Here is a 15192-nt window from a genome sequence, read left to right as displayed (position 1 = left end):
ATAGAATGTGAAAATTCTACAATCAGTGGGAAAAATGTATGCTAAGTAGATAAAAATCAGTCCCACTGTAGCATAACTCTCCAGAGAGAAGAGATAAAACTGCTTGATGCTTAAGTTAAAAAAAAAAAAAAAAAGTAACAAAGTGTTTCCAGCTCCGGAAACTGAATTTCATTCCTAATGTAAATACAGAAGCCTCTGGAGAAGAGGATCATATTTGGAAGAGGGAAGGGAAGCAAAGGCAAATCGAGGAAGGGACTTCTTTATTGCACTCCAGAGCGAGGAAACAGCCCAAACAGAGACATCAATCATTTCTTTACCAGCAGTCACAAAACTGAGCTGTATCTTGACCTTTTCATCTCCCTTAATCCCAACATTGAATCAGTCACCAAATCCTGATGGTTCTATTGCCTAAATATTTTTTAATCCTCTCTATTTTCCTCCTTTTTCTTCTCCTAGTCCAAGCTGTTCATTCCTTGCTTGGATGACTGCAATGGCCTCCTAATGTCCTCTATTTTCCCTCTGTCTCCCTCCAATTTGTTCTTTTTGTAGCAACCAAGATGATACTTCTAAAATATAAATTGAGATCCCTTGTTGACAACGTGGAAGACTCTCCACTCTTCATCATTACAATAAACATATATGGTAATATAAATAATGAAAAAGTATAAATGAAGAAGAGAAGATAGCAGACATAGACAACTCTTTTGAGATTTGCTAGTAACAGGAGCAGGAGGACTGTGGCTAGCTTACAAGCAAAGTGAGGTCAAATGATTTTTTCCTCAATAAGATCACATTTGTAAGCTGGTCTGAATGTAACATTGAGGAAAGAGAATGTGATGGTGCTGGAGAGGGAGGAGATAATCTCAGGAGCAAAATTCTTGATGATAAGATGATTTTGGAGCATGCTAGGGCAGCTGTGGCTTTGAGCATAGTGTGTTGGAAAGAGTCCACTTCCCTGAAAGTGTACTTAAAAATGGATTCATTCATAAGGGTCTTTCTGCAAGGCAAACAGTTGTTGTTTTTAAAAGCTGACCTATACTTGTGCCTTGAATACAGCTACTGCAGAAGACGGGATTTTTTTTCACAAGCACACGATTCCAATTTTCCATATTCTTATTTGGATTTATGGTAATAATGTTTTTTTCTCATAAAGTCAGCTGCCAGGGCATTGACCAGTGCCTTCCATTACCTACTTTCCCTTATGTGTTTGGAGAACTCTTATCCTATAGAACACCACTGGAGTATCCTCTTCTTTGCAGTCTTCCTTGATCTCCACGGAAAGAACATATCATTATGACTTTCAAATCAGGCTGTGTGAACATCACCGTTCGTAACTTATCTTTTGGTCAGAAGTCTCAAACTGACACTCTAGGGGATTCTGGACTTTGTTTGGCCAAGACAGTGTTTTTAAAACACTGTTTTTAGATAAGTTGCCAACATTATAAAAAATGAAAGTTTTATGCCAAATTTTTAAATAATCTAGTAACATATCTGGCATTCTTGAGAAATGAAAGATGGGCAACACTGGGTCCACATTCTCACATGGGAGCAGTTGCCTGCAGCAAGTGGGATTCTCACTTTGGACAGAGCATGCACTTGCCAGTGGCCCCAGTCCTCCCACTCCCTGTCTGGTTGTTTTTATCCCTAGTTTAACCCCTCAATTTTTGTTTTTTGTTTTTGTTTGTTTTTTTTGAGATGGAGTCTCACTCACTGCTGGAATGCAGTGGCACAATCTCGGCTCACTGCAAGCTCCTCCTACCGGTTCACTCCATTCTCCTGCCTCAGCCTCCCCAGTAGCTGGGACTACAGGTGCCCACCACCACGCCCAGCTAATTTTTTTTTGTATTTTTAGTAGAGATGACGTTTCACCATGTTAGCCAAGATGGTCTCAATCTCCTGACCTTGTGATCTGCCCTCCTCGGCCTCCCTAAGTGCTGGGATTACAGGCGTGAGCCACCATGCCTGGCCCACCCCCTGACTTTTTAACCAGCATAGCCCCTATGAACAAATACGGGGCTGTGAGTTTATGAGCCTCGCCATAGGCCCTACAGGCAGGAACTATGGCCCATTTGCTTAGTGTACCTGGCAACTAGTACAGTACCAGGCACGTGGTAGGTGCTCAGGACATGTTCTGAATTGAACTCCCAAGCCCCACAGTCTCATTGTGCACATCTGCACACTCCACTCACATAGTTTTTCTGTTCCTAAATGTACCTTATGTGCTCCAAAGCTCAGTGTTCTTACACCTCCCTCCTTTCCTCTGCCTAAGGGGCCAGGCCCACCTGGTTAGCTCCTGCTGAGCTTTTATACCTCAGCTCAAATGTTACTTTCTCTGGAGCCTTTCCCAGCACTTCAGGTTAAATCAGATCCTGCTGCAATGTACTTTCAGAGCATTCTAGACATTTTCTTCATTACCATGATTAGTTTGTTACAGGCACTTGAGTGGTTGCTTAACGTTCATTTGCCCCACTCAAGGATGAGCTCCAAGTGGGTATAACGTCACCATGGCCCACCGATGTATCCACCATGTCTCGCCTAGTACCAGAGGCATAGGAAACGCACAAAGTTTACAGGCATGAATGAATAAATGAACGATTGAGTGAATGAGAACTTTCCAGAGGTAGCCCTTAAAGATCGTAGAGGCCAGCGTATCAGAGGTGCGGACGTCAGCTGTGCTCTGTGGAGCATTATGGCACACCTGTCGCAGCCTGGCCAACCATTCTAGCATAATTTGAATATAAGTGTGTCTTTTCTGAGATGGTGTGCATCCTGAGGAGAGGGGCCTCTTGTTCAATCTTTATCTTCTGCATCTAATACAGGAAACCATATCAAACACAGAATTCAAAAGAAACATATATTGAATGGCCACACTTTTCAGCAAGAGTTCTGTTTCTTTAAAAAGGATGGCAGCTTCTCTAACTTATATATCACACTCTTTCATTACTCAAATCGGGCTATATTCCAAAGCTGAAACAGTGCCCACCACATGTGACTGTGTTGCAGCCATCCTATCACCTCTGGCCATCAAGTTTCTGTTGGTCTACAGCCTATTTGCTGAGTTTTTGAGGCATTTTACAAGTATCATTAACCTCATCATGTTCAATAACTGTAAAAGTAGGAAAATCATTGAGTGTGCATTTAGAAAGACTCATGATTATGATGGAATTTAAAGTGAAGCAATTTTACATGAGTAGGTACCTAGCTGGTATTTGTGGAATGTTTCACTCCTGTCCAACAGGAAAAGTATCTTATTCATGTGGGGTTAAAAAATATTGATCACAGAAGGCTCAGTTCACACCTACCTCCTCCTCAATGAGCCAGGGCACATAATTAGTTGACCAGAAGGCTCGCTGGGATTAATTAGCAGCTGTGTGTGAAAAAAGGTTGGTTCAGACTTGTAGCACGAGGGATAGGGGTTCTAGAATGGCCACTTCCTGGATTCACAATTCAATCACGCAGGAGGATCTCAGGGCTTGGCTGCAGAAGTTGTTGGGGGCTCTTGGCTCCTCTGTGGACCAGTGTGGGCATGTGCACGTCCAGCTATCGCCGGCAGAGGGCAGCAGTACGCTGCGTGTGTGCAATTTGCATCCCAGATTAGCAAATCCCCAAGGACCTACATTAGAAAGAGGGTGTCCCAGCACTACCCCAATTCCTTTTCACTGGGTATCAAGACTGATCTGAGTCATTGCAAACACAGACCTTTTACATTATGTTGGACTTTGGCTCATCTGAAATAGAGAAATGAATACACAACTAGGAGATGCCATCACAGACAGGAAGTAACTTTAATTAAATATTGTGAAAGTTGAAAAGTTTTTACAGCTTGAATTTTTGCAAAAAAAAAAAAATTATAACAATCTCTACAGTAGTTAGGTTCTCTAACAATTGAACTGTACAGTGTGTGTCTATTGAAAAAGTTTTGATAAGAAGGTGAAAGGTTAGTAGATTTAGAGATGACTTCATTTAAGCTGCATCCTAGTACAATGTGAGGCCAGGGCACTGTTATGCAATCCAGTCATCCAGAAGCTCTATTTTTCCCCCAACACTGAACTCTTAATTTAATTCTTCATTTCATTTTCTTCTTAAAGCCATATTCTGTATTTAGGGGAACATCTTTTATTTGTAAAACAACTTTTGTGGAGAAGAAAGAGGATCAGAGGGCCAGAATGTCGTTTCATCTAATCAATAGAAATAGAAGCAACGAAACACAAATTATACACATTTTAAAGGCTCTTTGGACTTTCAAGAAGAGTTCTAACCACTGCACATGGCTGACAAATGGGTAGCGTCTGTTGTCAAGGTCTAAGCCGGACACCTTCCCGGCTCACCATTCATTCCTTCAGAAACAGTTAAGGGGCTCACCAGACAAAATATGGCTTTAACTTGTGTACATCTTCAGGCCAGCGCTTACCACGCAAATTCAGATAACCTTTCTGAGTACCGAGAAGCAATGCGTCCACCTTGCTTACATTTTCCAGTTTTTTTATTATTATTAGTCATCATTATTATTTCTCACCATGAAAAACAGCTTTCCTCCCTCCCTTACCCTCCCATAACTCCCCTCCCCCACCCACCCCAACCCATAAAAATCGCACTCTTGACAGTCTAGTGAAAACCATTGCAAAATCCATATGGGGGCATGCACAGTTGCAGCATTGTTGTAAATGATTTCTTGCTCTACTAGAAAAAGTTACATTGTCTTAAGGTAACAAAACAGTTCTTTTGTGCTTTTCGATTTCTTTTTTTTTTTCTTTTTTTCTTTTTCTTTTTTCTTAGAATGTTAGTGATGACTGACAGTTCTGGTGCACAGTTACAATGTACAAGTGAAATGAATATGATTTGCATTGTTAAGGCATCCAATCTGCTGGTTTATATTTATGTGAAAGACAGAGAAAATATACAAGCAGACTTAAGAAAGAAAGTATGTTCATTGATTTCTATGAAGTTTCTCCCTAGAATTTAATGCACAAAATGCGTCACTCCAAAGGGAGAGATTCCATGCATATTAATAGAGTAAAACAGCATTAGGGTTGTTTTGTAAGCTTCCAAAGCAAAGGATACATTTTTTTTTTAATCTACTGAACTAAATACTACAAGAATAATATGCTACTATTTTTTTTGCCATATATTGGAAAAAACTTCTTAACTTACAAATAATACAAAAATAGACAATGACTTTTGGGTGGAAATTAAAAAAACTGAAGCATGGTTTATAACAATACTAAAAATAACTATAAATGAAATGTTTAAAAATCACATTGAAGCAGCTAATACAAGTGTAGGTGACCAAACAAATACGCACTTTTCACATAGCAAACATACACAATAAAATAAATTGGGGGTGGAAGGAAGAGGAAGAAGGGAAAAGCAATGTACAAATTCGAAAGATAAATACATTATTTATATGGATATTTTACAAAATCCCCTTTAAAACAAAAAGCCTTTTAATTAACTTTGCAAGTATGTGCAAGCTAAAGGTAGTGAGCTTTTTTTCTTTGCAAAATATGCAGTAAAATCTTTTTGTGATATTGAAAAAATGTCTTAAGACATTAAAATGTATAAATAGAACAAGAACTTTGGCAAAAAACCACAAAAAAAAATCTACAGTATTTATAACTACATACAAAAACACAAGAGCAAAGAAAAAAATATCAGGCAAATGCATCCTCAGAGCTTTGCTGCATCTTTGCTATTAATTCTTATTTTTAAGAACACTTCCCAGATAATGAGAGCAAAAATTCCCATAGAACAGAAAACTATGTTTTGGAGGTCTCAACCTTCTTTTCCTTTCCCCACCTCGGGTTCCCTTTAACTCTTAATTCCAAAGCACTTAACCTGTTGTTTTAATCTATTATATTACAAATGGTAAGGGTCGACTGATAGAGGCAGTATCTTGAATGGGAAAATCGAAAATACCTGCCACGTTGCTTTTATCAACTTTTGGAAGATAGGTATGAAGTCAGCATTTAGGATGAGTAAACTTTAAACTTGCAAATGGGGGAGCGTACGTGAGGTTTTGGCTTGTTAACTGGAGGGCAGAGTGTGGAATTCTGTGCCTGGACCCTGTTCCATGAAGTCTCAAAGGAGATTCTCACACAGTATGTGTGCCACCAAGCTCTCGAGAGGCCATCGGCTTCAGAAGAAACTGACTTAAGTAAAAGGAGAGAATGAGATCAGATTTAAATATGCAGTTTTAACAATCTGTCTAGAGGCACTGGATTTTCGAGTAGAGGGAAAAATGTGATCACTTACATCGCGTTTTAACTTTCCAGGCTGCATTTATTTACACAGTTACTTAAGACAACAATACAAAAGAGATAAATAAGCTTGCACTGCTAAGGGGTGGCATGTTAAGTTAGATATTGAAAATGCACTGTCTGAGCTAACTACCATTTGATATGCTTTAAGGCGCAAAAGCCGACCCTTAGTTTTTCTAAAAAATCTAACTGGCATTCCTATTCTGTCCCATACAAGCTTTTTTTTTTTTCTTTTTTCTTTTTTTTTTTTTTTTACCTTTTTGTAAATGTCACCACTTCATTCTTCCTTTACACAGCTTTAAAAACATCATAAATTAAAACATGGAGTCTTATTTATAGTGTCCCTTGTATAGAGCTTTACGGTTTATAAAAGACAAATGATTGCAGAATTAAGCTTTAAAAAAAAAGAAAAAGAAAAAGTGGATTTGCTTTTGTCAATACAGAATAAATATATCCCCCAAATACTTGGGGGGTACAACTTTAACCAACACCCCGCACTTGCAGATCCCTCTTCCAATTTCAGTATTTGCAAGGTCGGTGATTTTGTTTGTTTAAAAATCTGCAGTTATTGTGATTCCTCTTAAAAAGGCCTGAGTTAAAAGTTCCACTCTGGGACTTGTATCAGATTACTCTCTGTAGCAGAATCCAACCTCTTCATTAATACAATTCTTCAAGGCAATTCTTTCACATAGGAGGAACAATCATGCCAGATATCGCTATGAAAGAGGAGACAGAAGTCAATGGTTTTTTTGCGTCCAAACTTCTCACTGAGAAAAATAATAAAGATTAAAAAAAAAAAAACCACCCGCACACAACTATCTTGTTTGAATATTAACCACAAATTTGCTCTCATCTTCTCTGGAATGAGTTTTCATTATAAAATATACATGTGCTTTATTTATTAAAAATTATAATAAATCAGCATGGGTATGTGTCTTTAACAGAACAAAATATCCTAAACATCCCTCCAAATCTGATTTCAATTTTAAGACATAACTGGAAAGTTGCATAGTTTGAATACCACTGGGGAAGTTGCAGCTTCGAACCTTGCAAAATAGTGAGAATTTTCACTTTGTCACTCTTTTTTCCCTCCACTTCACATCCAAAATATAAAGAAGAGGTCCATCCGAACTGCAAGCAATTTCTACAAAAAACATGGCTCTCCCTATCCTCTGTATTAGCACAAAAACTAAGCCACAGAGCAGAAATCATGAGTGCCTTTGCTTAGGTCCTTAAGCTAGGAGAAGGAAATGCCAGCTACAGCAGGCTTTGTTCACTGGGAACATAAAGTTGGGAGAAAGCATAGCTGGGAGGAGAAGACAGGTTTGCATGAAACTGCAGAATGTCTTCCATATCACGGCTTCACTCAACGTTTCAGGAATGATCTGACCATATTTCCTAGAAAACTGTAGCCTGGGAAAGCTGGAGTGAGATCCTGGGAAAAAAAGAAGGCTATTTGAGGTAACCAAAAATTGCTGAAAGCGTTCAAAGCTAGGAGGTCGCAGATAGTGGTATTTAGAGAACACAGAATCAGATAGGCCTGAGTCCCACCTCTGGCTTTTCTGCTGTGAAGCTCAGCTTCTGTAGCTACAATCACAGCAACACTTAGGGTTATTAGAGAGGTGAATAAAATGACACATGCAAAGTGCTTAGCCTGGGTTCAGCTCCTAGTGAGGACCTGATAGAGGTTAGCTGCTGGGATTTTTAACCCATCACTTCTGCCACTAAACTAGCTGTGCGACCTTGTGTTAATTGCTTAACTTCTCTGAGTTGTATTTGCTCTTATGTCAAATAGGCACCATCCCATGTGGCACACTTTGTGTGATTGCTGGGAAGAATAAAAGGATAACTAAGAAAATTAAAACAGGGTGACAACTTTGAAACATGTCAAGGTGAAAGACATGCTGACATTACAAGCAAGGGGCAGCCGTCTTTGGCTCCCAATGACAGTTGAGTGTCTTGTCAGGCAGAGAGAGTCATTGCTTTCTTTTTATGGCAAATCTAAATGTAAATTAATGTTCTTGTCAGTGATGACTGCGTCTAGGAAGTGGCCCTCTTCGTTTACTATTCGTTTACTATTCTGGAAGAATGTGACTTTAAAAAAAAAAAAAGCGAACCCCAGTACCACAAATCCTGCAAGTGGACACAGGGAGGCCACCCTGGGCTCTTAGCCCCAAGACCCCCACGTTCCTCCCACCCCCACCCCTGGCATTTTAGATTCAATTAAAACGAAACCCAAAAAGTATTTTGCCAAACACTTTTTCCGTTAATTTTTAAACCCATCTGTATTCACAAGGAAATTCAATCCACATGTTTCTGATTCATTTACACGTAAATCATCCAAATGTTGTTTTGCAAGAGCCTTTTTGCAGCCCAAAAGTTCCTGCAGTCCTTTCCATAAGCCCTCATAAGCCTTTTTTTCTTAGAAACAGGAAGTTGTCTTTTGCCAAATGCAGACCAACTTAAACCCCCAAAGACTTGGGATCAGTTGGAAATGCAGTCCCCCTAAGATTCAAGTGAGCTCTAGGTTTGACTGAAACCAGGAGCTCAGTATTTCAATCCAAGCCTTAACTGGAGAATTCAAGATGCTATCGCTCCAAAGGCAAGGAGGTGCAGGGGGTTCTTTGCTGTGTGACAGCCCAGCATGGCTCTGCCTCCCAAAGGATCTTTCCATCCGGGCTGGAGGTGGGTCCAGGCACCTTTATTAAAGACAGCGGGAGTTTTAAGCCTGTGGCAAAAGGTGCAAGTCTACTTTTGCTTTCCACCAAAATCTATTCTGTGTGCCTGGCATTAAAGAGAAGTTCCCTATAGTATAGTCACACAACTCAGGCAGTATCAATATGATTCAAAGCAAAGGAAAAAGCTAATTTGGTTGGTGGGTCCAGCCAACATTTATCAGCTGGGCTGTGAAAACATCCCATTTGAATGGCCAGAATTTAAAAAAAGAAAAAAAAAAATCTAAGCAGGCTTTTGGTACCCAAATAGTGTGTTAGGTCAACTAGATTAAGACTCCACTTAGGGCCACATTAAAAGTTCTAAAGCAAAGCTAACTGATGTGCCAGTTCATAGCTAACAGCGCTTTTTACTTTGGACCATTGGGGCTACAAACTCCAGCACCCCAAGAGCCCAGGCTGCGAACAGGAGTGAGCGAATCCCCTGGGTGGGTGAGATGGAGGTGATGATGCCAAGGGCATGCCTGGGCAATGACTCAGCTCCCACCAAATGCCACTGGGCAGGAATGCCTGCTCACAGCCACTGATCTTCTCAAATATTTCAAGAGAAGCTGGAGATGTAGATTTTATTTTTTTTAAAAAAATGAAATAGTCAAGTTTATACATGATAGCACAAAATTGAAATTAAAAACAAATATATGGGTCTAGGGGGTGGGTTTGGCCCACTCCTACTTTCCTACCTCGCCTTCATTAGCCCACAGCCTTCTCTGAGAGTCTAATGGGAGCTATGGAACCTCTCTTCAAAAGAGGTTGTGATGTCTTGGCACACAGTGCTGAGTATCCTCATGGTGAATCTTCATGTACCCCACTTGGGCAAGACAGCATGCCATAGCATTTCTGGAACATTCTAAGGCCCATGTTGCCTGCACCCAGAATTTTGCATGTGACATCAAAGCATTACTGTTCTCTAAATCCCAATCATGACTTCCTAAACTCCAAGGGCAGAACCCTTGCTGTTGAGTAAATTATGGGAAAAGATCCCTGTCTGTGGCCTCTGAGCCTAGATACCTCCAAAGAGGCCCTTTTAATAGAGAAACGCCACTGCACAACTGCCTGAAGATCTTGAGTTTTAGGGGTTGTTTTTCTTATATCTGTGCTGCAATCTGAAGATTCATTATGTGGGTGAGAGGGATGGGTGTCTGGAGCTTGGAATGTTCCAGAAATGCCATTGGCATGCTAACTTGCCCAAGTGGAGTGCATAAAGATTCCCATGAGGATACCACCCTCTCAGCACCACGTGCTGAGACATCACAAGACCATGGTGGCTCTGCCATCTTCCCCAGCAGCTGGATGATCACGTTCTCTGACGGAAGCTCAGAAAACTATTGCTTTGAGAGGCAATGCATTTTTCATTACTGTTTCCATATTTTTGATAAAAACAAAGACAAAACAAAGTTCTGCAGAGCTGGGAGGGTTTGGAGTGAGAGGGTGGAATGTGGTCTTCCCCAAACCACCAATTCTTACATGTGTAAGAATTATGAGCTAATCACTCGGGAGGCTGAGGCTGGAGAATGGCATGAACCTGGGAGGCAGAGCTTGCAGTGAGCTAAGATCGCACCACTGCACTCCAGCCTGGGCTACAGAGGGAGACTCCTTCTCAAAAAAAAAAAAAAAAAAAAAAAAAGAATTATGAGCTAATCAGGAACAGGGGTTAAGTGAGTGGGTAAATCTTGCACCAACTGAATATGTGCGTGGAAAAAATGACGATTCCATAGGATTTGGTCCTGGGCTGCATGATATCTAGGGTTGAGAAGAGCCAGCCTGAGCTTCAGCAAGGTGGAAAAGAAAAACATCAGCATATGGATGCTATTTTTGTGAAATTATTCTGGCCTTTTTGTTTTTAATTTTTCATGCATAGACTGTCCAGGACATGGCTAAGGTTTGGAATCACTACATCAGCGGAGGTTCCAATGGCATGTAACAGCCTTCTTGGGGATGCCTCTGTCTTGAATAATGAAGTCCTCTGAGGCCTAAACTGCCTGAAACCCAAGCTCTAAGCAGCATAAGCTTCAGGAGAAGGGAGAGGACATCTCCATGGACAAAGACTGAGCATAGTTGGTGACTCAAGTCTTTGGCTCTGGAAAACAGACACACTTAAGTATCTGGGACCAGGATTTATCAATTACTTCACCTGCATAAGAGTAGAAAGAGGTATCTCTGCATTTTTCTCTTTATATCCAAAATATAGTTGCCTTTTCCAAAGTTTTTCTTATGACGTTAAATGTTCTTAACATGCAGAAAAGGACTCTGTAGGCAAACAAGTTTGCCAAACTAAATGAAATAGTCATTTTTATTTAACTGCAGGATGCCCCAGAGACTTTAATTGTGGATCTCCAAGATAGTGATCCAGGGAGCACCACATTCTAAATTTTTTTGACTACCATATTTTTACTTTTTAACAGGACATTTTGTGCGGCTCCGGAAGTTGAGACTAGAGTTGCTTTTCCAAAAAAAAAAAAAACACCCTCAGATATATGGTAACTTTTTCAAACATTTTATCTACCTGGGAGAGAAAGCCAGCTGGAATCATGATAGAATCTGTGAATCCTACTGGTCACCGCATGTTATCCAGGACATGTCTGCCTCTGCTTCTTGGCTAAGGTTGTCCTCAGTCTTTCTGCTGAAAGCGCCCCTTGCCCCCATCTCCCTGGGCCTGAATCCCACTTGTTCCTCCTTGAGCTTGTTCTTAATTCTCCTTCATCTTTCCTTCCTCTGTACTTCCACAGCTGGGTGCCCAGCCTCTCCCAGACAGATCTTCCTTATTTACTTTGGTGTCATGTCTCCCCTAATACAGGGAAAGATTTTGAGGGCAGGATTTTGTAGCCCTCATGGGCCTAACCTAGTGACTTGAATATAGAAATGTAATATAGCATAGGGCCTTAACATAGTCCAGTCAATCTGTCTGGGCTTAAAGCCCAGGCTCCCTTGTTTGCTAGTTGTGTAAATGGGGACAAGCCGACTTAGCTTCAGTCTCAGTTTCCGCATCTGTATAACAGGGACAATAGACAAGCTACCTTAAGGGTGGTTGGGAGCCAGTCTGGGAATAAGCCCTCCTAGTCGGTGGCTGTGTTCGCCATTATCACCACCATGTGACATGGCCGTGCTTAGTTCTTGGGGAATAAACATACGTGTAGTAACCAGAGGAGACTAAGGGAGCGCTGCTGGGGAAGAGGTCTTTCAGGAGTCGGCTTTAAAAAACAGAACCATGTACAGTTAACAGAGTGGTAGTTGGAGGTAAATAGGCCTTGAAAACACTTAAATGGCCTAAATGTGGCACCTCTAATCTCGTTTCCCTGGGCAATTTGCTTAACCAAGTCTTCCTAGTCACTTAACCTGTCTGTCTTAATGATCACAATTCTGAACTAGGTGGGTCCCAATGAAGTAGGTGCTACTGTAACATTGAAAAGGAAAAAGGTGGAATAAAACATTTCAGGGATCCTTACACCAATTCCATAACCTGCCTACATCCATTTTTTTTTTTATGGTAGAAATAGTTTGGAAAGTTAAAGATGAAGTAATTCTCTGAATGTCACCTTTCTCAGGGAAAACTTCTGTGGCTCAAGCAAGAGTGCCCTGAAAAACTGGTGCCCACCTAAGGCTGGGTCCTCTTTGCCCTGCTGGAGATTGTGTGCAGAGGGTAAAGAGGCAAGTCCCAGAGTGTGGGCCCCACCTGCCAGCACAGCACCTGGGGGTGCAGTGGGCAGAAGAGCTTAAAGTGAGATGTTTACATTAATTTGACTTTAATTTCTCCATTCGTATGTCCATCACTGACATCTCAAAAGTGGGGATATTTGGTATATGACAGTATGAGCAAAAAAAAAAAACCATTTTCTCTCTTTCTGTTTTTCTTTTTGACATAGTCTTGCTCTGGAGTGCAGTGGCACGATCTCAGCTCACTGCAACCTGTCTCCCAGGTTCAAGTGATTCTCCTCCCTCAGTCACCCTAGTAGCTGGAACTACAGGCCACACCACCAGGCCCGGCTAATTTTTGTATTTTTAGTAGAGACGAGGTTTTGCCATGTTGGCCAGGCTGGTCTCAAAGACCTGACCTCAGGTGATCCGCCCGCCTCGGCCCCCCAAAGTGCTGAGACTACAGGTGTGAGCCACCGCACCCAGTCCATTCTTTTTATAGTTGTTTCATCATGCTCAATAGTCAGGGCATGGGATAGGGGAAAATCCAAAAAAGTCTCCTTGACATTTGTTCAATCAGAAGGAAAGGGCAGTGTCGTCCACAACAGTGAATCCAGCACAAGTTGTGTCCCTGAGTCAGACCTCAAACCTTCCACACTGTGGCCCTGTGTTAGGAAAGGTGACAGAGAGGCATAGACTCAGCGGTTATTCAGAGAAATGGGGACAGTCTCCGTACTTTTGGGATCTGTAATTGGGTAAGAATTGAGTTAGAAAATCCCTGGGAGGACAAATGCACAAACTTTGTATATATCCCTGTCCTGAAGCCATTTCATCATTACTTAAACATGCACATACCCTCATCCAGATCCTGGCTTTCAGGTGATAACCAGATCTCCCAAAACCCAGGAAGTCATAAGATCTGGGCCCAGCCCGTTTCCAACCACTTCCTGCTCCTTCCTAGGACCATAGGGCATGAGAAGACATTGGGCCTCCTGGGAGCTGCCCACTTCTGTCACTGTTGGCCTGTGATATAGCCACTGACCTTCCAACAGCGGGGGCCTTTTCTTCTCCAGTGCTTCCCCTCAACTGCTGATTATATCTTGTTTCTGATGTCAAATCTATGTTTAGCAAGGGCTGAGATTGGCAGCTCAAGAATGGTAAATTTCTGCTTTCCATATGTATGATCGTTATTTAAACCTATTATAAGTTATGTTCGCTCAAGCTTTATATCCCTAGTTTGCCAGCTGGAGGTGTACTGAGGGTGACAAAGCATTATTTTTAGCTGAAAGAGAATGAGATTTGCAGGAATGAGTGGCTCTACTTTGTGGAGGTGGGCATTTTCTATCATGAGTAATATTGCCTGAAATGTAGTTGCACAGGCATGCTCTTTTCCCTCTTTCCTCTAAGAAGATGGATTTGCCACTGTATGTTAGAGTGGGGAAGAGCAGCGTGCTCTGTGGGGCAATGAGTCTGGCTGTGCTGGGCAGATTTGCAAGCAGGGCTGAGGAGTATTTTGAAGAGTCCTTCTGGAGACAGAAACACAATGTGATCAGATGCGCAGGCTCTGGGGTCACATGGCTTGGGTTCCAGTTTAGCTGTACTATTTACTAGCCATGTGACCTGTATCAAATAGAGCCTCAAGTTTCCCATCTCTACAATGGGACTAGTGCTAACATCATATGGTCTTCAGGAGAATCACTATATGCTCAGCAGAATGTAAAGCATCCATCAAACAGTATGTGTAGACAAGTATAAATATGCATGTACTTGTACATAAGAAACAGGGCTGAGACATCCCAGACATGTGCACTGCCTTCCTCACCCCTCCCTCAGTTCCAGGCTGACCTCCATCAGTGAGGTGCCAGCCACCAAGGGAAGACACTGTGGGAAACTTTGTATAGCTGGGCTTAAGGGCACAGACTCTGATGGGGCTTACATTCATCTCCACCGTTTAACTGACTACGTCTGTGGTCAGGTATTTACCCTCTTTAAGCTTCCATTTTATCATTTGCACAATGAAGACCATAATGGCCCTCATACTTTAGGAAGATGTGAGGATTAAATGGTATAAAATCTGCTGCATGCATAGGACAGCTTCAGGTACAGTGTTCAGTGCTCAATAAATGGTGGTTGACTAGTTTATTAATCTTATCTCCCTACCAGCTGCCTTAGGAATCCCGGCTATGTCTCTTTTAGCACCTCTGAGTAATAAAGTATTTAGGAGATGAATATTTGAGTCTGAGTTTGAAGCCAGCTTCTGCCATGTATCAGCTGTTAGAAGTCAGGCAATTTCATAACCTCTCTAACCTTTAGTTTTCTCATCTGTCAAGTAGGAGATACAAGTACCTACCACACAATCCTGCTGGGGGCAATGAATGAGGTTGTGCAGGTCTCAACATATGACACACAACCCAGTGCTGAGCTCATAAGAAAAATGTAAGAAATGATGTGCTCAGTTTTAAAAGGTGGGTAACCTTTTATTCTTAATGAAAAGGTCATCTCAACTCTTAGCAACTATTTTATTTTCCACATGCAATGGTGAGAAAGCGATTGAACAATTTTAGTACGAATCA

General features: G+C 41.4%; 1 protein-coding gene across 17 annotated transcripts in view; it reads right to left on the bottom strand.

Annotated features, from left to right (window-relative positions):
* Window positions 1–3766: 3766 nt before the first annotated feature.
* The window catches only part of EBF1 (EBF transcription factor 1), a 405670-nt gene continuing 394244 nt past the window's right edge, over window positions 3767–15192 (bottom strand). For 10 of the 17 annotated variants that reach the window (XM_055285451.2, XM_055285448.2, XM_055285449.2 and 7 more), the window contains one exon: window positions 4588–6973. In XM_055285451.2, coding sequence (XP_055141426.1) covers window positions 6942–6973 — 32 coding nt within the window. In that variant the 3' untranslated portion in view covers window positions 4588–6941. Of the gene's footprint in view, window positions 6974–15192 lie in introns of all 17 variants that reach the window. The other 7 variants (XM_055285450.2, XM_055285438.2, XM_055285439.2 and 4 more) reach the window with 1 other exon arrangement.

The sequence above is a fragment of the Symphalangus syndactylus genome, chromosome 7 (assembly GCF_028878055.3).
Source record: "Symphalangus syndactylus isolate Jambi chromosome 7, NHGRI_mSymSyn1-v2.1_pri, whole genome shotgun sequence".
In the NCBI taxonomy this organism is placed as follows: Eukaryota; Metazoa; Chordata; class Mammalia; order Primates; family Hylobatidae; genus Symphalangus; species Symphalangus syndactylus.
The sequence above is the reverse complement of the archived record's forward strand: the minus strand, read 5'-3'. Positions and strand labels throughout refer to the sequence as shown.